General features: G+C 43.1%; 1 protein-coding gene across 1 annotated transcript in view; it reads right to left on the reverse strand.

The window, feature by feature from the left end:
• Nucleotides 1–24,444, reverse strand: part of LOC118418943 (amyloid-beta A4 precursor protein-binding family B member 2-like) — a gene marked incomplete in the record, with an annotated part of 144,057 nt that overhangs the window by 63,196 nt on the left and 56,417 nt on the right. The window contains 5 exon segments of the mRNA XM_035825086.1: nt 3,888–3,982; nt 4,481–4,709; nt 11,364–11,646; nt 14,034–14,714; nt 24,126–24,192. Of these exon segments, the coding sequence (XP_035680979.1) occupies nt 3,888–3,982; nt 4,481–4,709; nt 11,364–11,646; nt 14,034–14,714; nt 24,126–24,165 (1,328 nt within the window).

A 24,444-nucleotide genomic window follows, 5' to 3' on the forward strand; every position in this document is an offset into this window, starting at 1 on the left:
GACAGTCATGTTACCTTCACTTTGGGCCTTGATTTAAGTTTATCAACAAAAAAATACATGTTAAGTGGTGTCATGGGGGTATGGAGCCCTTTGACTATTGAGCCATATATGGTAAGGATTTCTATATAAGGCAACAGATCCTTACCATATATGGAAGGGGACTCAATAGCCGAGGGGGGGGGAGGGGGCTTGGTAGCCTGATACAAATGGTGTGCTGGAAGGGAAACCAACAGTTTAACTTGGGGTGGCCCGAGACACAGCTCATAATTAAGTGTGTTAGCATTTTTGGAATAAGTGTTAGCATTTTTCTATCAGAATTCTGTGTGCTTGTCTCATAAACAGAGCAGAAAAGACTTTCACAGGGCACATTAAAATTCAAGCAACGTTCCCTTCTATACAGCAGAAATTAAGATAAATATCGGTGAATATCCTTGGCGATGGTGCAGAGCGATTGAACAGGCAAGTCCCGATGTTCCCTGCGGCTTCGGGGCAGAGTTCCAAAACAACCGTATTCACAGGCACCAGCATGAACGAGATAAAATTCTGGAGCAGAACAAGTCAAGCCGCATTTTTGCGCACACCAATCTCTTTTGCTCATTCTAACTGGAAGATCTCCATGAAAATCGTCTGAGAGAAAGTCTGTACCCTGGTACACACAGTTTGAGGGAGGAAACACAGTCAGATTAAAGTTTTCTCCAATTTTTCTGTTTTTTTGTTAACCTCTTATGTCCTGCCCCTGGTGCTGAATGGATGGCGACTGCGACTATGCTGCCTTCCGTTCTGAATTTTCTTCCTGACCACCATTTTAACCTTGACAACTTGACCTTTGAACATTGATGTAGGATCCTATATCATAATGGTACCTTGTACTGTGCAGTGAGAAAGAAATAAAAACCTTCATCGTTGCCGAATCTTGATTGAAAAGAATTGCAGTGCCCTTCCTTACATGCATGTACAGAATAACAATTGCCGCGGAACGTGACCCCGGGGTTGGGAGCACTGTTTCCAGCGCAGTATTGATGGGAATGGGAGGCGAATCTCCGGTGCTTTCACCTTTACCGGGGATAAATCTGGGAGTTATGGCGGGCTCCTTGTGCCGTGAACCGGAGCCGTAAGGTAACGGCACCATAACTGGGCAATAAACGGGCAGACACGGCACTGTGGGGATGAATAGTGCTGGTGTGCGTCACAGCATAGTTCTCAGAGTTTAAAAGTAAAATTGTAGCAAGACGTTCTGATGAAACAGAGGAAGTTTTTTGCAGTAATGTACACATGTATCTGATGCAATTTTTGTGTGATTAGCAGCAACACCATGTTACTTCCTTGGTTCTCAGAGTTTAAAAATAAAATTCTTGCAAGACATTCTGATGAAAACAGAAGGCTGAGAAGAATTTTTTACAGTAATGTATGATGCATCTGATGTAATTTTAGTGTGATTATGTTTACAGTCTTCCTGTCATGTCCACTACCACAGTGATATTGTATTGATGTATCTTGAGGGTATGTGTAGGACCACAGGAAGGGTAGCTGACAGATATATCAAACTACCTGTGGATCCAAATGAAGTCAAAGTCAAAACTTTCATCTGACTGACTATTACTTAGATCCTGCCCACTGTGTCCTCCCTTGACACATTGGGCAGCAAGCAGTCTCCGTTCTGACTGACCATGTTTCTTCTATAAAACTGTGTCTACCAAGGTACACTTTCCCCTCAGACAATGTTTTCATGTTATTTTTTAATGTTTTTTTAAATCCTAAAACCAACAAATTGAGTTGTTGCTGCCTAAACACTCCCCTTCTGACAATCCAGGGAGAGTCACTGTGGTGGTATTCAGGATGGCCCATCACAGATATATAAAGGGATGCCCAATAGTGCGGGAGGGCACCTTTGCTCTGAAACATGCTCTGAATGCACAGAAGTGTAAAGGCCTGGACTTGTAAAGGTCATTCAGATCTCTTTGCCCTCTCTTCAATCTGTTCAACTCAAATAAACAATTATTGGTGTGATGCTCACATGAAAACAAACGACCGCTATCTCTAATGTACATCACTACATGTGCCCTTGGACTTTATCAAAGCAACCAACAAAGAACCAACAAATTGCACTGTTGTGGCCTGGAAGGATCGTCCTTCTGGTTTGCCGGTAAACTTGAGCGGCGCCCACTTCCTGCCAGGTGCATTCAGAGCATGTTCCTGCGCTGAGCCGATAGGAATCATCACATCTCCTGATCTGCAGAACTTTGCATTTAGATACAAATTACTTGTACTGGGAGCTGCCCTGAGATAGCATGCAAATGCAGGGTGGAAATGTGTATCATGCTGCACAGGGTGTACATGTACTTATATAACTATAGGCAGGGCTGGCAGAGGATTTGTCTGAATATTTTGAAAAGAATGTTAGAAAATGAGCCAATGTATTAACTTAATTGTTGGATATTTTCAATGGATGAATATCTTTTAGTTGATCTTCAGCTGAGAGCAGCATTACTTTTTAAATCCAAGAAGAAACATATTAATGTCTACCGACTCTCCAGCAACGACGTGAACAGCTCACTATGAAATTCGGCTACACCTTGTTGCAATCAAGAACATTCAGACAGTGGCTACCACCAACCCGAGGTGAAACCAGTGGACGGCGTACCAGATCACACAACAAGCTGACCACCATCAATGCCAGGACGGAGCGGTATAAGAACAGTACCATTCCGCACATCGTCCGACTACTGAACTCATGAACTGTGTCGTTTTTGCTTTAACTGTCGATTTTACCGGTCAACCCAATGTATATATTGTAATACGTTTGATAACTGTGAACGATTTTAAATGTCCTTGTTAAGTATCATGTGAGTACAAGAGCAATCCAGGGCCCACCTTTTGAGTCCTGCTTATATGTACACTTTTAATGGACCAAATAAACCATTATTATTATTATTATTATTAAGTAATAAATTCCTCCAGTGATAGTAAAACTAAAAGCCAATTCTCACTCCACACTATTTTGTATTCGGTAGATTAGCTTCGTGGAACTGTAGTTATGTATCAGTAGATGCCATACTTTGTACCTTGTGCAATAAAGTTATTGTATGAGTGAAATTGGAGCACCTTACTCTGATGACGTACATGCATTCCCTGCCTTACAATTTAGATCGTATCTCGGCATGTGAAGTAATTTCTCCAGACTCCCTCAAATGAGATGTGGATCAGCTGCTCTCAACGGGGCATCGAGATTTTATCTGCCGCTTCACAAACTAATTTGCGAACCTCAATCAACCTATTTCCAGATACTGCCTCCGTGTGATCGATGATGTACACATTTTACAAATGGCCCCTGTCCCTCTGGACATCCAGCTAGCACAACACAGCAAAAGTGCAGGACTAGAGGGACCACAGGGAAACACTCCCTCATCAACATTAATCTGACCACAATCAAGAAGTTTTCTTTTACCAGGTAGAAGCATGGAAAGGTTGGAATATTGCCCGGGAATTTGGTTTTCCCCAAAGTGATTGTTACCGTACATGGCATTGGTATTCCTAACCTGTTGCCAAGATCCCTGAGCTCCCTGCCAGCCTGGCTGATAACTGCAATGGCCAAGACCCCTGAGCTCACCTGAGTATTTTGCTAGCGAGTGTGTTAGGTCTCACCTGAGAGTTTTGCTAGCAATTGTGAGTGCCTTTGTTAGGTAGCACCTGAGAGTTTTGCTAGCGAGTGTGTGTGTGTGTGTGTGTGCCTGTGTAAGGCCTCACCTGAGAGTTTTGCTAGCGAGTGTGAGCATGTGTGTACCTGTGTTAGGTCTCACCTGAAAGTTTTGCTAGCGAATGTGAGTGTGAGTGTTAGGTCTCACCTGAGAGTTTTGCTACCGAGTGTGAGTGTGTGTATAAGGTCTCACCTGAGAGTTTTGCTAGCGAGTGTGAGTGTTGCCTTCTGGAACTCCTGCAGGCTGGAGTCCTGGTCTGGGGTGGAGGCAGCAGGCTCCTTATCAACCTGAGGACATACAGGAAATTAAACAAAAACATGTCAATCATTGAAATATTGCCTATTTCAGGAAAGGAAATTTTTGTCAACTATCATTTTGTTGTGACCTGTAGTTAACCCAATGGGTATATGTACAATAAAGGTCTTCATTCATTTCATTCATTCACTGAAAAATTGCCTCTTCCAAAAAAAAAAAAGAAATTAGGGAGGGGAATCACATAAATATGTAACAAGACTGCCTCATTATATTCAGAGATGAAAATGATCATCTTTCTACAATCATATCATAACTCTCTTGAAATGCTCCAGCATAGAAAATGACAAGCTCTCCAACAATTAAATCAAACAAAAAGTTCCTAAAGCAAACAAACAGACAAACAAACAAACCTGTTCTTCCTCGTCCTTCCTGTCGGAGCGAGGCTTGAGCTCGTCCCCAGAGGGTGGGGGAGGGGGGTCCCACTGTGTGGTGCCCGTAATACAAACAAACAAACAAACAAACAAACAAACCTGTTCGTCCTCGTCCTTCCTGTCCGTGCGAGGCTTGAGCTCGTCCCCGGAGGGTGGGGGAGGGGGGTCCCACTGCGTGGTGCCCGTGGGGATGTGCCAGTAGAACGAGATGCCCTCTGTCTCCGTGACCTTCTCCCAGCCGGGCGGGAGTTTCGGGGACGCCTGGTTCTCTCCGAGTCCGGAGTCTTCTGCCTCGGTGTGGGGGGGCGCTACCTGGGCAGACTCGGGCCTGGGAGGGGGGGGGGCAGAAATGTGTTAGATTCTGTATCTGAATTTATCAAGTCTCTCAGAGCAGACCATAACTGTCTGTATAGACAGATGTTTGCAAAACACACAACTCTGGGAATATAAGTGTTGGGTTAGGATATTAGAGCAGCCACTATCTGGGCAGACTTGGGCATGAGAATCAGAGAGATCTGTCAAATGTTAATGTATTGAGTCTCTCAGAGCAGACCACAGCTGTCTGTAGACAGAAGTATACAAAACACACACCTCTGGGAATAAAAGTGTTGGGCTAGAATATTGGAGTAGACTCTGGCCTGGAGAGTACAGTCGTGATTTTTTTTTCTTATCATTTTAGAATATCTTAACTTTCTCAAAGAAAATATAGCAAATCACACTCATAGATGTACAAGTACTACAACAAAATGTGTCTTATTTAATTGTTAGTATTTACAAATGCAACCATAATGCTGGTTCACCTTTTTCTTTGGGCTTACCTATATCTGCTGTTTGTGAAAGCAGTATTTAAACAGCAGTTTCAAATTGCAATATGTGAAAACACTGTCTATCCCTAAATACCAATTTCAAAAACAACGGATATAAGTTACCCTGCATATAAAGGTAAACTGCATTACTCTTGATTAACAATATAAAGGTATCTCATATCTTAATCTCCCCCAAACGAACAACCAACTTGTTGTGTCCTTTCATTATGACAATACCAAATTCCAGCCAATCTAATATTTTTTAACTTTCCGTTATCTCCGTACAGCAGGCAAATTACATCAGGCTTCTATGGAGATGCACACGCTGATGGGAAGCATATGCTTCTGTTTCGATATTTATCAGCAAAAATATCTGAATTTTTTATCTGTATTCACCAACGTCTTGTACAATGTATAAAATTTTCATTACCCGTTATGCAGTTTTCTCACTGCATACGTAATCGCATAAAACAATTTCAATGTAATATTTATTTATCAAAATCATTACATTATATACATGATTATGTACCATTTTGAAGCCTACGTATATTTAGCTGGATGATGGTTTCAATGTAAATTATAAATACAGGTCTTGTACAACATTCTGTAATGGAATCCTGCTTTGACTCAATTATTTGTAATACATTGTATACTATGTACATGTATGAGTCAGGATATATGTTTATGGATTTCCGTACTTCAATCATGTAAAAGAGTATCTTTGTTATATTCTGTCTGACCCTCACCTCGTGACCTTACTACAAAGAAGGCAGAAGGTTGATTTGTGTTTTTAAGGTAGAAATAAAATTTCAAACAATTACAACTCAGATTTCAATCAAAAATAAAGAAGAAAATTTGCTGTACGTACCTTTTCTCCAGCCATATGCATGCCACATCCTTCATAAGTAAGGCCTGTTTCCCACTCACATTTCCCTAACTGTTTGGTACAAGCTTTAGTCAGAACAAATCTACAGTCTGTCTGCACACATGGATCATGCCTACGCCCAGACTAGTACTGCTGCAGTCTTGATTAATTTTACTGCTGTTATCTTTGTGCTTTTATGTCTGGGTGAGTCTCTGTGTCCACGTCAAATCTCATCATGTCAAACAGATGCACAATCACTGTCATGCAGAGATAGCTACACACACAGAGTTGTGCAATAACGTGATTACATGGCGAAATTTGGTTGGACCGTTGGCAGCGGGAGAGCAATTTTCCAGCCTTATGATTTCACGAGCAGTTTTGCAGCGTCCCAGAGAAAACCGTAACCTGATTTCGGTCCTGCTGTTGGGAGAGGAAAATCGAGTTATCTGCGGATCAACCCTTTTGTGGTGCAGAGTTATGTATTAATGATGGCCGGCGGCTTCAGAGCATCACGCACCTCGGGCCTGTGGTGTCTGGGGAAGGGACAGAGGAGGCAAAGCATCACGCACCTCGGGCCTGTGGTGTCTGGGGAAGGGACAGAGGAGGCAAAGCATCACGCACCTCGGGCCTGTGGTGTCTGGGGGAAGGGGGACAAAGCATCACGCACCTCGGGCCTGTGGTGTCTGGGGGAAGGGACAGAGGAGGCAAAGCATCACGCACCTCGGGCCTGTGGTGTCTGGGGGAAGGGGGACAAAGCATCACGCACCTCGGGCCTGTGGTGTCTGGGGGAAGGGACAGAGGAGGCAAAGCATCACGCACCTCGGGCCTGTGGTGTCTGGGGGAAGGGACAGAGGGGACAAAGCATCACGCACCTCGGGCCTGTGGTGTCTGGGGGAAGGGGGCAAAGCATCACGCACCTCGGGCCTGTGGTGTCTGGGGGAAGGGACAGAGGGGACAAAGCATCACGCACCTCGGGCCTGTGGTGTCTGGGGGAGGGACAGAGGGGACAAAGCATCACGCACCTCGGGCCTGTGGTGTCTGGGGGGAGGGACAGAGGAGGCAAAGCATCACGCACCTCGGGCCTGTGGAGTCTGGGGGAAGGGACAGAGGACAAAGCCTCAAAGGTTTTATAGTAACGGGAAAACTAAAAGGTTCTGTCCTAGTAGCAGGGTTGTCTCCAGGACCCGCCCCTCTGACCCAGGATGGGAAGTTGCTTGTTGGGACGGAAAGAAATATTACCCCATCCGTCCTAAAATCTGAACTTCATGGCATGAAATTTGAAAATCTGGGGGAAGGGACAGAGGAGACATTCAGGATAAAGCCTTGAAGCTATGGGAGCAACTAGCCTTGAGTCCTGCCTAATGTTCATTTTACTTCCACTGACGAAGGTCAAATGGGGGAAAATGAAAGGTTTTGTCTTAGCATGATGACTGTTCAAAACAATGAGTGGGATGGGGGAAAAGGGTGAAACTGAACGATTCGGGTCTTTTTGGTAGTTTCAATTGCTATAAACATTGAAAGGTTTTAGGTTTACCAGCTGAGGTAAGAATGTGAACTTCGTTGTTTAGAAGAAGTCTCCAATATCCTACAACTAGTAGGAGCTACCAGTCCGATGACACTATCTGCAGCACCTTGGTAGTTTCACTATGTTCTATGAGACTGACTGACAGTATAGCAGTAGTTTAGTAGTATCAGTTTCATGGAAGGACTTCAGAATCTGTGCCAAGTTTTCTATGTTGGGCAGTGGAAACTACAGATGAAACCGGAAGGGTTTCAGGACCTTGTACACCTTCTGGAAACTCCTCTCAGTAATTTCAGTAGCCATGACTGGTTTCACTGAAGGGTGCTAAGCAACCACCTACATTTGTATACAGATGGAACCTGGAAACTCTTTTTGCAAGAGTGGCCAAGCAATTATGTAACATAAAAGATATCTCCTATATTTCCCAGGGCTATATTGGGCATTTAATTATTCAACATGAACTGCCAATCTTGTGTTGAAGTTCATACTTTTAACATTCCACATGTTTTTTTACTTTCCCTGCATCATTTTAAGTGACTGTGCAGGCAGGTTGTCTGTCTTGGGTCCATACTTTGCCTAAAAAATTGTTTCTGGGATATATTTTTAAGCCTACAGTACTGTTAATATCAAAATCATTTTAATTTTGAAGTAAGTAATATCTATCCAATTTACATAATGTGAGTTATAGCTGGCTGCTGCAGGCTGCATGCGATGTTTTTCCATAATTTTCCATAACCAAGAAAGCAGAAGAAGGGGAGGGAGAATAGTTGACTATACATTTGTATTCACTCCCTAAAAACTCTGTGCTTTCCCCTCAGACTGTACTTAAAGTTTTACATATTTTTCAAGTCCAAGAACAGATCTTTGGGCAAGACTTCAAGCACTGCGCAGGCACGTTGTCACTCTTGGGTCGATACTGCCTCCGTTTGGGAAACTAGGTCACGTCTTATCGGGGATATGACTGTGTCGGCTTTGGACTGATACAGCAGCATGACGAAAGGTTATCCTCCTGGAAATTACTGGGTGAAATGTCGCCGGGATTCCCAACACGGTCGCCGGGATTCCCGACACGGTCCAGCACTCTCGGCATGCCGAGATACAAAATCCTGATGGATGTCCAATCTGAGATGTGCCGAGGGTGAGATTCTTTTGTGGAGAAAACTTTGCTGAGTTACAGGCAAACTATTCTTAGATGTGAAAGTTTTATGTCTATGTATAAGGCCAAAACAATTCAACTCATTGTTTTGCAGACTTTTTATGTACAAGTGTAGCAAAGTGACATCATGAAAACAGAGAGCTAGGTGGAGAACTTGAATCTGACTATATCTACTCCCTGAAACTGTGAGTACCATTGGTACAGACTTTCCCTCAGAGACCATTTTCATTGTTGATGTTCCAATCTAGCATTATATTTTAAAAGCTGCCAAAAAAATTAATTGCTGTGAACTGAAGTTAACCAGAAAGCACTGTGAGGTTCTACATTTTTCCCAAAAGGTGTCTTTTTACCTTTCACTAGATGAACAGTGTACATACATATATGCACGTACAGATCTATACTGATAATCTTGATATTGATTATGTTTAAGCGTACTGAAAGATACAATTTGGACCACCAGGAAAATTTAAGCACTAGATTAAAAAAGGTTTGAGCAGAGACAAAGATATCAGATTCAAAAAGCACATCTTGCAAATGACTTGGACTGGGTATTGAAAGCTCAACTGTCAAAATCACAATCATGACATATATCCATGACACATCGTCTTGTACACATTGTTGTACATGTTACATTAACATCATAACTACAGACCTTTACGCACACACTGAGTCAAACTCACATAACGTGGGGGCACAAACGGCAGCTTCGGTGTCTGATGTGCGCTACAGTGCGTCATTTCTCAGCTTTTATCACCCTCCAAAGGCAGCTATAACTTCCTTAATCAATTAAAAAGCTTTTTGCACCTCTAAAATCTAAGGCACTTCTCTCCATCTCCTGATAAATAATGCATGGAAGTGGGACAAGTTTGGGAACTCGGATCCAGGATATACTCTGAGTTTCACGGACACCAAAATGGTGGCGATCCTACTTGATATACGGATGATCCAAAAACGTCGCCGAAAAAAGAAGTCCTGAATTACGGCATCAACTATTGACACCAGGCCCGGCTACTAATTATGACGGGATGAAGAAACCTGGACTGAAGGGGAAATTAAATGAGTGGTCAGTGAACAGGGCACTTCTGTTTCCCATTTAATTTTGCTGCAGCATTTGAGTAGGTAATGCTACTGACCCGTCAGTGGTCAGTTTGTGAAGTAGCCATGGGGCCTTGTCAATATAATCTGTTGGTTCTGATATCAAAACAAATGATGCTAAACTGGGAGACCAACATAAAAATTACATCAAATCTTATTTCTCAGGAAATAAAATGGCCTACTGGCTCAGCCTTAAAAAGTCTCAAGCTAAGATGTTCCACCATTTAAATTTGAGGGAAAAGCCTGTACCCAAATGGTACATTTTCAGACAGTAAAAACAGTCACATAATTTATACATATTGCTCAAAGCCTTTTGGTTCTGTCTTGACCGCTTGCTGAGTTTTTACTTCAAAACAACAGAAACCAAAGAAATAATTTTGCCTGGCCCGGGGTTAAACAGTCTCCGGCCAATCCGTTTCACCAATCTAGGCCAGGTCAGTCCCCTGGGCCCCATCAGCCCTAGCACTGACAGGGCTATCAGGTCTGCTGAAGTATTGTGCCGTCCACCGCCCCGCTGGGACACCCGCCGTTACCCGGATTTTAATCATCACACGGCTGGGACTGAAACCTGACACCAGCCAACGCTGATCCGAGACCTTCCCGGGATTGCTTTACGTAAAGTTTGATATTTGATACTCAGGCCACACCAGTTTGATTTGATGGTTCTCGGTTTTTCAAAGATAATGATGATCTGACTGGACAATCAACTGTTTGAGGAATGTCTGTACCTACGTACATGTAGTATCTGGAAGTGGATGTAGTCAGCTTCAAAATTACCTCACAGCGCTATGATTTCATCTTGACGATTGATGAATTTTTTTACTTCAGAATGTCGGAGAACCATGGAAGTACTTTAGAGTGGCCTGAACTTATCCTAACTATAAGCTAGAAAAATGCATGTAACTTACCTGTTCAGCTTTGGTAACAACACTTCTTGTAATGTAGGGATGGAAAATCTTAAGCTACATTTTCAAACCAAGTCGTCTCAAACAGTTGCTCAGAAAACTTTATAGATACATGTAATGGTAGCGATCAGATGTTTCCGGTAATACCCACTACCTTTCGTAAATGATTGACGAAAGGTTGTAGATGCTACGTAACAGACAAAAGACGGCATATGCTACCCAAAATGTCTGACCGTTTCAAAAACCTATATTCTGTAAATGCGAAACTTTCGCGGTGGTTTAATGTTCACGGTTTTCTCGGTGGCCACTTTACCGCGGACTTAAAACCACGGCGAACATTTTTCCACTGCAATAAGAGACTACAGTGCATGGTGCTACCGCGAACTTAAAACCATCGCGAAAAGTCCTTTTTCTGCCGCAAAATAAATTCCAGCAAACTCAATTGCATTTACAGTAGTTTCTTGGGAATCTTGTTACCTGGATGTCTTAGACTTTCATAGACGTATCAAGTCGTCTTACCTCTCATAACCCTTCAGTTCCACATCTTCATCCTCCACTTCATTATCAGTCTCATCCTCCACCTCTGTATCATCATCATCATCATCATCGTCATCATCATCATCATCATCTTACCTCTCATAACCCTCCAGTTCCACATCTTCATCCTCCACTTCATTATCAGTCTCATCCTCCACCTCTGTATCATCATCATCATCATCATCATCCTCGTCGACTGAAGGTGTCGGCTGGTGGTCTGCCTCCGGGGAGCTGAACATCCCGTCGTAGCCCTCATCGCTGATGGACCGGGGCACGGGCAGGTCCCTGGGGCGCTCGGGAAGGTCCCGTGGGCGCTCTAACCTGTCTGCCTCCACCTTCGTCTTCGCGCTGGTGGCGTAAAGGTCCTCCGTAACTGGAGCTGGGGGTATCAGGTTACAATGTTAGGTACACAATAAAGAAACAAGACAATAAACAGGTCCTCTGTAAGGAGAGAGGGGGCAAAGGTACAAGATGACTAAAAACCCACAATTCTGACTTGAAAGACGAGGTATCGTATGAAAATTATACAGATCTTTTACTGACGATTAACGTCTTACTTTCATGATCATTGGACAGAACCAAAGACTATATTCTAAACCTTTAGAGCATTCTTCTCAAATACTAGCCAAATCTAATGCCACAAAGTCATAGTAGAGTTCTCAAGGATACGGAGGTGTCTATTCTCAATTGTTACTGAATCTGATGATTTCAGAATATGTCAAACCTGAGTTTCTAGTTATTCGAAAACTTCTGCAACAGTGTGAGCAATTTTTCATCTGCCATCTTGGAGCATATCTTTCAAAGTACAATGCAAATGTCACAAGGCAAATGGCAGGTCAAGCCTCCTAAATCACGCAGACAGCGATCCACGGGGGCAAAAGTTCCCGACAAGGAAGTGCAATTCTCTTCAAGTCGTTTGTCTCCCACCCAAAAGTTGCTGGCTCGGCACATTAGAGGGCAAAAGGACCGGGAAGAAGACATTATCTCCTGCAGGTGAAAACGGTGGCGGGGAGATGACGGATGGCGTTTATTAGCGCTGCGGACGTCCGACAAATTCTCGCATTCTTGTCGAGCGGACGATAATTCCCGCTGGGGCGGCAGAATTAATGATGTTGTGGACAGGCCTGTTCTGTTGCGGCCTGCATGTCATTTATCACAGGGTGGCAGGTATGTGCGAGGAGTTGTCTTGTCCTTCACCACATTTGACTGTATAGCATATATGACATGCCTTTTTCTTTTAAACCTTTTTCTTGTTTTCTGGTTGCTTTATACAGATCTCTTTTTCTCTACCAGACCTGTTCTGATGATTACTTATCACCAGTGTGGCAGGTATTTGCGAGAAGTTGTCTTGTCCTTTACCACATTTGACTGTATAGCATATATGACTTGCCTTTTTCTTGTAAACTTGCTTTATATGATCTCTCTTTTTTTACCAGGCCTGTCTGATGCTGCCTGCATGTCGTTTATCACAGGGTGGCAGATAGATACAATTGTACTACAGGGAGTTACAGCCTTGTCCTTCAATTCACCACACTCAGGAGGCATCTCAGGATATTTTGAGCACTGCAACTTGCCTTTTTTTTTACACCTGCTTTACGCAAATCTTTTTTTTCTCCACCAGGCCTGTTCACATGTGCAGAGGTCATCACCCATGTGGCAGATACAATGTAGACTGCCTGCATGTACAGGGAGTAGTCTTGTCCTTCACCACACTTCAGGGTGAACCAGGTAGCATATGACTTGCCTTTTTTCTAAAACTGCTTAACAAATTTGTCAAATCACTTTTTCTCCACCAGGACTGCTTACATGTGCACAGACCACCGGGGTGGCAGATACAATGTAGAGTGCCTGCATGTACAGGGAGTAGTCTTATCCTCCACCACACTTCAGGCTGCACCAGGTAGCATATGACTTGCCTTTTTTCTAAAACTGCTTAACAAATTTGTCAAATCACTTTTTCTCCGTCTGTGCACAGACCACCGGGTGTAGAGTAGTTTGTACAGGGAGTAGTCTTGTCCTTCACCACACTTCAAGGCGTACCAGGTAGCATATGACTTGCCTTTTTTCTAAAACTATTTTACACAAATCATATTGTAAGCTTCCTATTCTAAGCTAAAGACCTTACAATTCAGCCCCTGGCTGTGAAGAGAGTGTAGTCGCCCACCCAATAACAAAATAACCTTCACCAGACCTGTTCACATGTGGTCTGGATGTCATTAATCACCTGGGTGTCAGGGGACTGTGGTTCCTGTCCCACATGACATTCAGGATGCATGTTGTAGCAGCCTAATGACTTTCTACAGGTAACATGCGTCCAGTGCTTAGCGGCCCTGCCACTGGAACTAGAGGCCGTGAGTTCGATTCCGGCTCTGTCGCTCCTTCGACACGCATGGAACCAAAAATCCTTAGGACGGGGCGTTAAGCTGAATTGAACATACTGACAGGGGATGCAAAATCACCATATTTTATACATAGAAACCTCACTAACTACCCTGAGCTCATATAAATCTATCAAAAATTGGACAAATCTATCAAAAATTGGACAAAGCTATCAAAAAGATTTCAAGTTATAGCTGCAAACACATCTTTTTTTAATACACATTCAACCAAAAATAGTATCCCATTGAAGATGATCATTCTTCAAGCAGGTAAATATCCCAACAGAACTGCTCACTGTCAGAGCTGAAAACACAAAAACACAACCAAAAACAGTACCTCCTTCTCTAAAGTACACAATTAAGTAAATATAACAACAGAGCCCCTCACCTTTGTAGTGCTGGATGTCAGAGCTGACTCTCGTTCTCCTGTTCTGTTCGCACCTCTCCAGCGCCAGCTTCGCCACCGGTCCCAGCTCCGGTTTGGGCGGCTCCGACAGACTGGCGCTGTCCGGCGGAGGCTGCTTCAGTTTCTCCTCGATCCGAGCTATTCTGGTGTTCTCCTCGGGAAGCTGTTTCTCCCACGCCTCCGCGACCTTCGTGTTCGCCGACTTCTCAAGGTCGGCGTAGTAATCCAGGAAGCCCTTCCGTTTGGACGAGTAGCCGGTCGTTTCTCGGGACGTCTCCGCCGGTTGGTTGGCGTTCTGGACTGCGGGCGCCTTGGGCGAGTCCGCATCCTTCCGTTTGGACTGTGAGCCGGCGCGCAGGCGGTGAAGGTCGTCCGTGGTGACGCTAGTCTGGTTCAAGGTCGGCTCGGACAGCCCCGCGGGGATGCCCATGGAAGACAGGTCTGTCGTGGCGTATTTCTTCCGGCTCTTTCCTCCGGTGGTGGTCCGCGTGGCCGCGTTCATGGCGTCGTTGAGTGACGACTGGAGGTTTAACGTGTTGGGCGGGACGTTGGAGTTGGTGCGGTCGGACTGGTGGATGTCTGCTGTGGTGGACGACATCAGGGCGGAGGGGTTGGGGTGGATTTGGTACGAGCGGTTGTTTACTGTCTCTACTGGGCCGTTATCTGCGATAAACAAACAAACAAACAAACAAGTTAGACATCAGGGCGGAGGGGTTGGGGTGGATTTGGTACGAGCGGTTGTTTACTGTCTCTACTGGTCCGTTATCTGCGATAAACAAACAAACAAACAAACAAACAAGTTAGACATCAGGGCGGAGGGGTTGGGGTGGATTTGGTACGAGCGGTTGTTTACTGTCTCTACTGGGCCGTTATCTGTGATAAACAAACAAACAAACAAACAAGTTAGACATCAGGGCGGAGGGGTTGGGGTGGATTTGGTACGATCGGTTGTTTACTGTCTCTACTGGGCCGTTATCTGCGATAAACAAACAAACAAACAAACAAACAAGTTAGACATCAGGGCGGAGGGGTTGGGGTGGATTTGGTACGAGCAGTTGTTTACTGTCTCTACTGGGCCGTTATCTGCGATAAACAAACAAACAAACAAACAAACAAACAAGTTAGACATCAGGGCGGAGGGGTTGGGGTGGATTTGGTACGAGCGGTTGTTTACTGTCTCTACTGGGCCGTTATCTGTGATAAACAAACAAACAAACAAACAAACAAACAAACAAGTTAGACATCAGGGCGGAGGGGTTGGGGTGGATTTGGTACGAGCGGTTGTTTACTGTCTCTACTGGGCCGTTATCTGTGATAAACAAACAAACAAACAAACAAACAAACAAGTTAGACATCAGGGCGGAGGGGTTGGGGTGGATTTGGTACGAGCGGTTGTTTACTGTCTCTACTGGGCCATTATCTGTGATAAACAAACAAACAAACAAACAAGTTAGACATCAGGGCGGAGGGGTTGGGGTGGATTTGGTACGAGCGGTTGTTGACAGTCTCTACTGGACCGTTACCTGTGATAAACAAACAAACAAACAAACAAACAAACAAGTTAGACATCAGGGCGGAGGGGTTGGGGTGGATTTGGTACGAGCGGTTGTTTACTGTCTCTACTGGGCCGTTATCTGTGATAAACAAACAAACAAACAAACAAGTTAGACATCAGGGCGGAGGGGTTGGGGTGGATTTGATACGAGCGGTTGTTTACTGTCTCTACTGGGCCGTTATCTGCGATAAACAAACAAACAAACAAACAAGTTAGACATCAGGGCGGAGGGGTTCGGGTGGATTTGGTACGAGCGGTTGTTTACTGTCTCTACTGGGCCGTTATCTGCGATAAACAAACAAACAAACAAGTTAGATAACTGATATTTGGTATGGTTGGTTGTTTACTGTCTCCACTGGGCCGTTTTCTGTGATAAACAAACAAACAAGCAAACATGTTAGCTGACATTTGGCTCGATCAGCTGTTTACAAGACAATTCAGGAAAGAACCTCTTGGCTGTGTATGAAAAATCCTATTCACAAATGACCTATCAACATATTGTTCCTGTCTCTACTTGGAAAATGTGTATCTTTGGATGTTTTGTATGATTTTATTTTTGCAGTTTTCATGGTGGCTACTTACTGCAAAATCCCTACACCACAGATAATTTTGTGTCAATGCTATTCTACAACATTGTTTCAACTGCAAACCTGCTTATACTGCCTTTCCTCTCCCATATCCTAATGCAAACTTGAGTCATGAAACCCAGGAAAATAAACAAGTTTACAGTACTAGTGTTCACAGATGAGTAGGAGAGGACATAAAGCAACAATGTGCTCTCTCCTGTGTGGCTATTGACATAAAGCAACAATGTGCTCTCTCCTATGTGGCTATTGACATAAAGTAACAATGTGTTCTCTCCTGTGTGGCTATTGACATAAAGCAACAATGTGCTCTCTCCTGTGTGGCTATTGACATAAAGCAACAATGTGCTCTCTCCTGTGTGGCTATTGACATAAAGCAACAATGTGCTCTCTCCTGTGTGGCTATTGACATAAAGCAACAATGTGCTCTCTCCTGTGTGACTATTGACATAAAGCAACAATGTGCTCTCTCCTGTGTGGCTATTGCTGGCCATTAGTGGGTTTTGATGTGGAGATTGGAACCACTTATTGACAGAATCGCATTAGTGGCTGAACAGTTGACTAAAATGGAAGTCAGTCAGTTGAGTCCCCAGAAAACAACCACTGATTATGCTTCAAAACAAGCAATTATCAACTCAAACAGAGAAGCTGTCCTATTTATACCATCAGAATGATTCTACCCACTGTCCAGTCCATATCTTATATGATATAAAACTGGTAGTTGTTGGACATGATCTAAAGTGAGTTGTGCTAAAAATACCAAGAACAAATTAGTGGCTGAGCAATTGACTAAAATGAAAGTCAGCCAGTTGAGAAGCTGTCCTATTTATCCTATCAGAATGACTGTACCGTCTCTCCAGTCCATATCTTATATCATATACAAAATGTAAAACTGGTAATTGTTGGACAAGATTTAGTGATTTATAATAGAAATCCCTTAACCCCAACCAAAAATCTTTAAAGTTAGAGAATACAACTTACACATCCTAGTCTATTCCCTTAAGTTACGGCTTGTAAACTTGTAGAAAATAACTGCATCACTTCTTAACTTAAGCTGCTGACCTTAACTGTAGATTAGGGGTATACAAATCAAAACATTAGCAACCAACTCAAACTTTAAGTATGGGATGCCCATCGACATGTCCACTACTCCACCAAGTACAGTACATGCATCGTGAATTCCCGACTCACCTGACAAACGAGTTGTACAGGATAAGCATATCATCCCACCCAGCTCACCTATTCTGTCCAGAGCCAATAGAAGACGAATATCACTTTCTGATTGTATACACCAAATATTCTGCAATACGTAATTCACTGTACACAAGGCTATCATCTTACATACCGGGACTTACCTCAATGAACTTAAATAGTAAATCTAAATACATTATGACATGAAACAACCCTGGCACGGTTTACATACTTTTAGGAAAATATATGAAAGAATGTCCAGACGCTAGAAATCCATCCAATGATTGTAAAGGACTGTTTTCATCCCATACTATGAACCCTAGTATTAAGTAGATTAACCTTATAGAACTGTAGTTATGTATCAGTAGATGCCATGCTTTGTACCTTGTACAATTGTTGCACAATAAAGTGATCATAACCTGTACCAACTCTGGTGTGATCAGACCATGAACATTGCTATATTGCAGTGTGAAAGTACCATCTTTTTGACTTGACAATCCCAAAACATCCCATTTTCAAATATAATGGATATAGGTTACCCCACAGATAAAAGTGACCTAACCGGTACCTGCTCTGGTGTGATCAGGCCACGAACCCTGCTGCTCCCTTCACCATGTAGTTTCCAATGCGGCTTGTTCCACCCAAACCTGTCCGTAATGATTCCTATGCGGCTTGTTGCACCCAAACCTGCCTGTAATGTTTCCTATGCGGCTTGTTACACCCAAACCTGCCTGTAATGTTTCCTATGCCGCTTGTTACACCCAAACCTGCCGGTACTGTTTCCTATGCCGCTTGTTACACCCAAACCTGTCTGTAATGTTTCCTATGCGGGTAATCACGCCACAGCCCCGCCGCAGCACTTAATGGTTTAAAAGCACTGACCCTGCCCTAGTGAAAGTGTCGGTCACTGACCCACTTAACAGAAGAAAAAAAATTATCTCACAAAACAATTCCCTGGTCCTCAGACAATTTAGATAAAAACTGAGCAACAGTTCATGATAACAACACATGGCTGAGAGGAAGACTTGTGTATGGCTATATCCACTCCCTGACATTGTGTGTACTTAAGTACAGCTGCCTTTCTCCATGTCAACGTCCTGTTCAGCACTACTTTTTTTAATCCCAAAACCAATAAATTACATTCGGGCATGACCTAAAAAGGGTAGAAGTGTCTCAAGGTGACGTACCAGGAAGGGTAATAGTTGGGCAGTGACCCTTTTTCTCAATTGTTGTATAATAAAAATCATTTCCAGCGTCAAGCATTAAATTTTTATGAGACAAACTTGCATTTTCAATACATCTTTTGATAATCAATAAAATGAAATGTAACCATAACCATGTACCGTAGGGAGAACTCACCATACCTAAGGTGTGCTGCTCAAGTTTGTTAAACCTGGGAGGAAAGTACCATTTCCTGTCGGATCACAGAAGCATTAGTGAACCTCCCCTAACCCATTCCAGATGCCCCCTCCCCTCCTCTAACCATCGTGGCTTTCGTACCTCCGCCGGTCGGGTGATGGTGACGCCGCTACCCTACCCCACATATCGTGTCTGTGCTATCTGTGAGTAGACAGGAAATGGAGTTCTCTTCGGAACTTGTGGAGAAGAGAACCTGACTTTTCTTCTGCTATGAACAAGAATGGAAAACTCCTATCATAAATCTTTCATGATTTGTGCCTACTAGTAGTAGATAGTTGTTGTTTCAGCTTTCGCAGAACTGACCTAAAACCTAGGAAAAATGTTGTTTCCGGCATTTATTTATTTATTTGCCAATGATACAATTCATTACACGGATCTGCCTAGGCAGCTTTGGGCTGGTAGCGGCAGATCCACAGAGATACAGACGAACATACATCATCGGTCGACGTGATTGCACATGTTCGCACATGTTTACACACGACGGGGTTATACCGCCCCTTGAAGGGTGACATACCCTTTCATATGCGCCAGGTCTCCCGTCCGGGTAAATGATGTAAATCACCGTGAGCCGAAGCTAGGGACTCATTTTCACCTGAGTATAGTGAGGAAAGCCGTGTAAAGTGCCTTTCCCAAGGGCACAAGATCGGTAACACGGCAGACAGATTCGAACCCGCAACCTCTCGGTCACGGGGCGAACACGGTCCCACTGCGCTACGCGGTCCCATGTGGCATTTCCACACGTACCCTAGAACAACCTGTCAACCCTAGCCTTTTTTTTTATGGACAGTGGTGTCACATTCCAGAATTAGAATTTTTATTCAGCCTGCTTCCTATTATAGTAAAAAAAACGGTTTGTCTTATCTAATGAAAGATAAACGATCCACAGATTTGTAACCATTACGCACAAAATTATTGTGTATTAAGTATTAAGTATTGGCATTTAAAATATGTGTCCTCATGCATTTTGGCTTTACCTTGTTAAAATGTATTGTATCACTAGAGTTGTGGCAAAAGCCTGAAAAAAAAAGAAGAAACAAAAGAAATCCTACCTACATGTACCAACCCCAATTTTCTAAGGACTGAAACAGGAAACACAATATTTTTACATAGACCTGAACATTTTTAGTGGAGAAGGTTTGTTAGCCAAGTGCAAATGTGACCTGTTTGTCTCAAGACATGCACACAATGTGAGAATATCGACTAGCCAATCCTCCTGACAGCATCTCAACCATAGTTCATTGAACAATGTAATGGGTAGAAACAGATCAAAGGACATGGCCAAGCCCCATTGTCAATATAAATACATCCCTGCCCATTAAACCAGAGAAAACCATCCCGACATCCTCTCAGAAAGAAGTCCGACAAATCCTCCCCATCCAGCGACAATCGGGGGCTTCTGTGATCGATTTATCCCGGCTAAAGAGCAAACCTGATACGGTGATAGGCGGTTGTCAACCAGCCTTTTGTTCGCCTGTGATTCGCAAACCGATCTAAAATTCGGGGTCAGGTTTTTTCCAGGCACCCCTTTTGTTGGAAGGGCGGGCCTTTGGTGAAACGGACACAGAAATTATAGAGAACAGACTCGACTGACTGAACAGCTTGTGATGGAATAAATGTCACATGACAGCTAAATTGTCCTTGATGGAGTTAAAAACTACCGAGGGAATTACTTTTGGAATCTACCAGTCAGTGACATTCACAGTCAAATTTATGACTGGAAGAAATAATGCTAGAGGTAGTATGGATACTCTAAATGCTTTAATTTGAAGTTCCATTCATTGATTGGTTTTGTACAACATGGCAGCCTAATGTTCAGTGTCACTTTCGACCACCAATTTTACAGTTTTCATGAAACGTGAAATGCCTACTAGTACTAGTCAGTCACGTTGCACACGTACATACATGCAGGAGCTTGTCAAAAGCACTACCTACAAAATGTACATCAATACCCTTATCTGTATCTGCGTCTGAATCTGTGAAACCATAAAACTGGCTTTTGGCACAACACGTCAGGTTTGGAGGCACGTGCACAGCAGCGGGTGATAGCGCATTGACTCACTTGTCACGCCTACGTGTGTTGGTGATGCAAATCTAACTTCAAGACTTTTTTTAGGCAGTGCAGAGGCTCTAGCCAGCGTCTGTTTTTCCGTCAATTGACGGAAATTTGCTGCGTGTGATGGAAAATTTTTTAAACCAATCCGTCAACCTTGCAGACAAAAATTCTTGGTGGAAGCTACAGGCGGCTTGGGGACGCTGGCCACGGTCGGAAAGTCACACATTGTTTGTTTTGCTATTGTCATGATTGTTGACTTTAGTGTGTTGGCACCCTTTCGCATACGATAATCTCATTAAAAACCTGTTTTTCAAGGTCTCAGTTCCGTCTTTCTAACTTAATTTTCGTGGTTTTTGCAACAATGAATATTGGCTGACGGAAAAAAAATTCGAGCTGGCTAGAGCCCTGCTTACAACTATCTACATGTAGTGCAGAGGCCCCTTACACTTACAACTATTTCATATGAAGTACTTTTTCCAAAACTAGAGAAGGTTATATTTTTGAAATGATCCCCTTGAAAATGCTGCAGGAACAAGGCTGAACGTTTGAAGTGGTCCCCTGGTGACAAATTACTTCAATATAACAGCGTTCAGCTCCACACCTGAACCCAATGGTTGGAGTGACAGAATCAATGAAAGGTGCAGAGAACGACACCAAACTGACCAAACAAAAAACCATCAACACAGAAAAAAGCCAATAGAACCTACAAGCACTCTTCTTCCACAATTAAACAAAATACCCCCACTTGTCTTGGATGCATGTAAATTTGAGCACTACAGGTTTGAAATGCTGGACTTGAATATGATGATTCTGAAATGCTGAAGTTACAGTGAATATAAACTGCAGCCCATAGCCTGTAGGAGGTACAGGGCTTTAATGTGTTACACTTCATTCATCTCGGCAGCAATATTGGACTACATAGCCAGAGCCACGCTTGAGCAGCAGGGAAAGGGTTCGTTGAACCCTTGGTGTTCAGAGATGGGGGCATCGACCTGTCTGTTCAACCATCTGCAGACATGAACCCAGCAGCAGTCACCAGGTGCTGGATGGGAAATGACAGCTGACTCATTCATATCAACCCACATCAGGGCTTGAAATGCAGGTACCTGCACATAAAATTTGGGCTGTGCAATTATTTCTGATGTCTACATGCACCAGGTTATGCACTGTTTAGTACATGCATTGAAAGTGGATTTTTCATTGCTGTACTGGTTGAAACTTTTCATTTTGTCTCTATGGCAGTATATTCTCTTACCTACAATGCAAGTTACTTTGTTAGCAAAAAGGTGTACAAAGTATTTCAAAAGGTTGTTTTATCCATTTCTGGGGTATATTTGAATGGTGCAAGTAACTTCAATGTTACCTACACCTGGGTACATCGACAGAAAAAAAGTATTTCGAGCCCTGGATAGAAAATGACCGTTGACTCCCATCAACCCACATCTACTCCAGAGGCACAAACCAGCCAAATGTCAGGCCTGCAGCCATATCAAATCAGGCCACATCTTTCTCGGAGACGGAACTTTCCTCCAAGGCTCAAACAGCAATAAGCCAGACTGTCAGGGTTATCAGCACCTGTATCTCCCACTTCTCAACAGTTTGGAGGTTTCCTTATTGCACAGGATGTTCATTTCCACAGCTTACAGCTCCGATTAACAACCACCAGGATTTCAGCACCAAGGAAAGAAACAATTACACTTCCTTACTTTGCAGTACTGTAAAAAGGGGAGGTTTTTGTGGTGGTTTATGTTTGCATTTTTCAGTTTCCACTTAACAGTAAATACTTAACTCCCAAAATAACATCCCTGTATTTTCTTATTTATGCTGTGTCCACCACCTCATCATTAGCAGCTGTGCTTAACAGAATAACATTTTACAATACAGTACACTGGTAAGTGGTGCAGAGGTGGGCATTTACTTTCCGTTTGAAGTTCTGTAATTTACAATCTCTGGTATTTACAATATCCTTTGGGAGGCTTTATGGTAACACTAACAGGGATAAAGGTTCCTTTGTGACAGGAGGAGGATGACTTGACAGGTTCTAGGGCCGTACTGTGTTGGGATGCTGGTTGACATGTTTTTCGTTTAACAATAGCTATTCTCCTGCTTGGCTATCAAACTGGTTTCCATGTTGCTAAGCCCCCTTGGGACACCCATTTCATCACACCTCACAGCACTGAGTAATAACCAATGAGATTTCAGCACCAAAGGCATGTCCATTATCAAACTGGTTCCCAGGTAGTTAAGTTAAGCTTTCTCAGGATATACATTTCAGCACTATGGAGCAAACCTCCAGAGAAAACTGTTATCATTAGAGATAGACAGAAGTTCAAAGGTTAAAGTTCAAGAGTGAAATCTTTCCTCAGCACACACTGACAGTGTTTCGTCTACCATGGGGAGCCCAGCTGCTAATGCTCCACAAATATTGATGTAAATAAAGAATAAAAACACACCTCACAGCACTGATTAAAAACACACCTCACAGCACTGAATAAAAACACACCTCACAGCACTGATTAAAAACACACCTCACAGCACTGAATAAAAACACACCTCACAGCACTGAATAAAAACACACCTCACAGCACTGAATAAAAACACACCTCACAGCACTGAATAAAAACACACCTCACAGCACTGAATAAAAACACACCTCACAGCACTGAATAAAAACACACCTCACAGCACTGAATAAAAACACACCTCACAGCACTGATTAAAAACACACCTCACAGCACTGAATAAAAACACACCTCACAGCACTGAATAAAAACACACCTCACAGCACTGAATAAAAACACACCTCACAGCACTGAATAAAAACACACCTCACAGCACTGAATAAAAACACACCTCACAGCACTGAATAAAAACACACCTCACAGCACTGAATAAAAACACACCTCACAGCACTGAATAAAAACACACCTCACAGCACTGAATAAAAACACACCTCACAGCACTGAATAATGACCACCATGATTTTAGTACCTTGTAGATGCACATGTGCTATTTCAACCATGGAAAAGCACAATTATACTTCTTATATATCTAAGATCACTTGTTCGTCTAGCAACTGTTAATTTAAGCAAGAAGCTAAGCTTGTCACATACCATTTATAATGTACATCACTAAGAAATCATATGTACCACCAGAAAACGTTAAGCATGTGTTAGATTCTGGAGGGAATCTAGTCAGACTTCAGCTTGCTTTTTACTTGATTTTGAGACCGTTCAGAACTACTTGCTAGAAAAAAGCTAGTGTGAACTCACCATCTCTGTAGATGTCATATCCTCTCCATCGACTTCCCATGATGCACTGCTGCCTACTGGCTAGGACCTGCAGAAACACATAAGAAATAAACTTAAGTGTTTGATGTCACATTGAACACATCCAGTCTCACTCTCCACTCATTCCAAGATTGAAAATTGCCATAATGAAGGGGCTGAAAATACCCAACTAAAATACAACCGACAATTTGCAGAAAAACATCTTGGGAGAGTGAAAAAAGATACAAACATCTTTGCAGGCTCTACAGTGAGTAAGGTAAGTAATGGTGCATGTCTGGAGCCCATGTTTAGCATGTACATA

The sequence above is a fragment of the Branchiostoma floridae genome, chromosome 7 (genome assembly GCF_000003815.2).
Source record: "Branchiostoma floridae strain S238N-H82 chromosome 7, Bfl_VNyyK, whole genome shotgun sequence".
Classification (NCBI taxonomy): Eukaryota; Metazoa; Chordata; class Leptocardii; order Amphioxiformes; family Branchiostomatidae; genus Branchiostoma; species Branchiostoma floridae.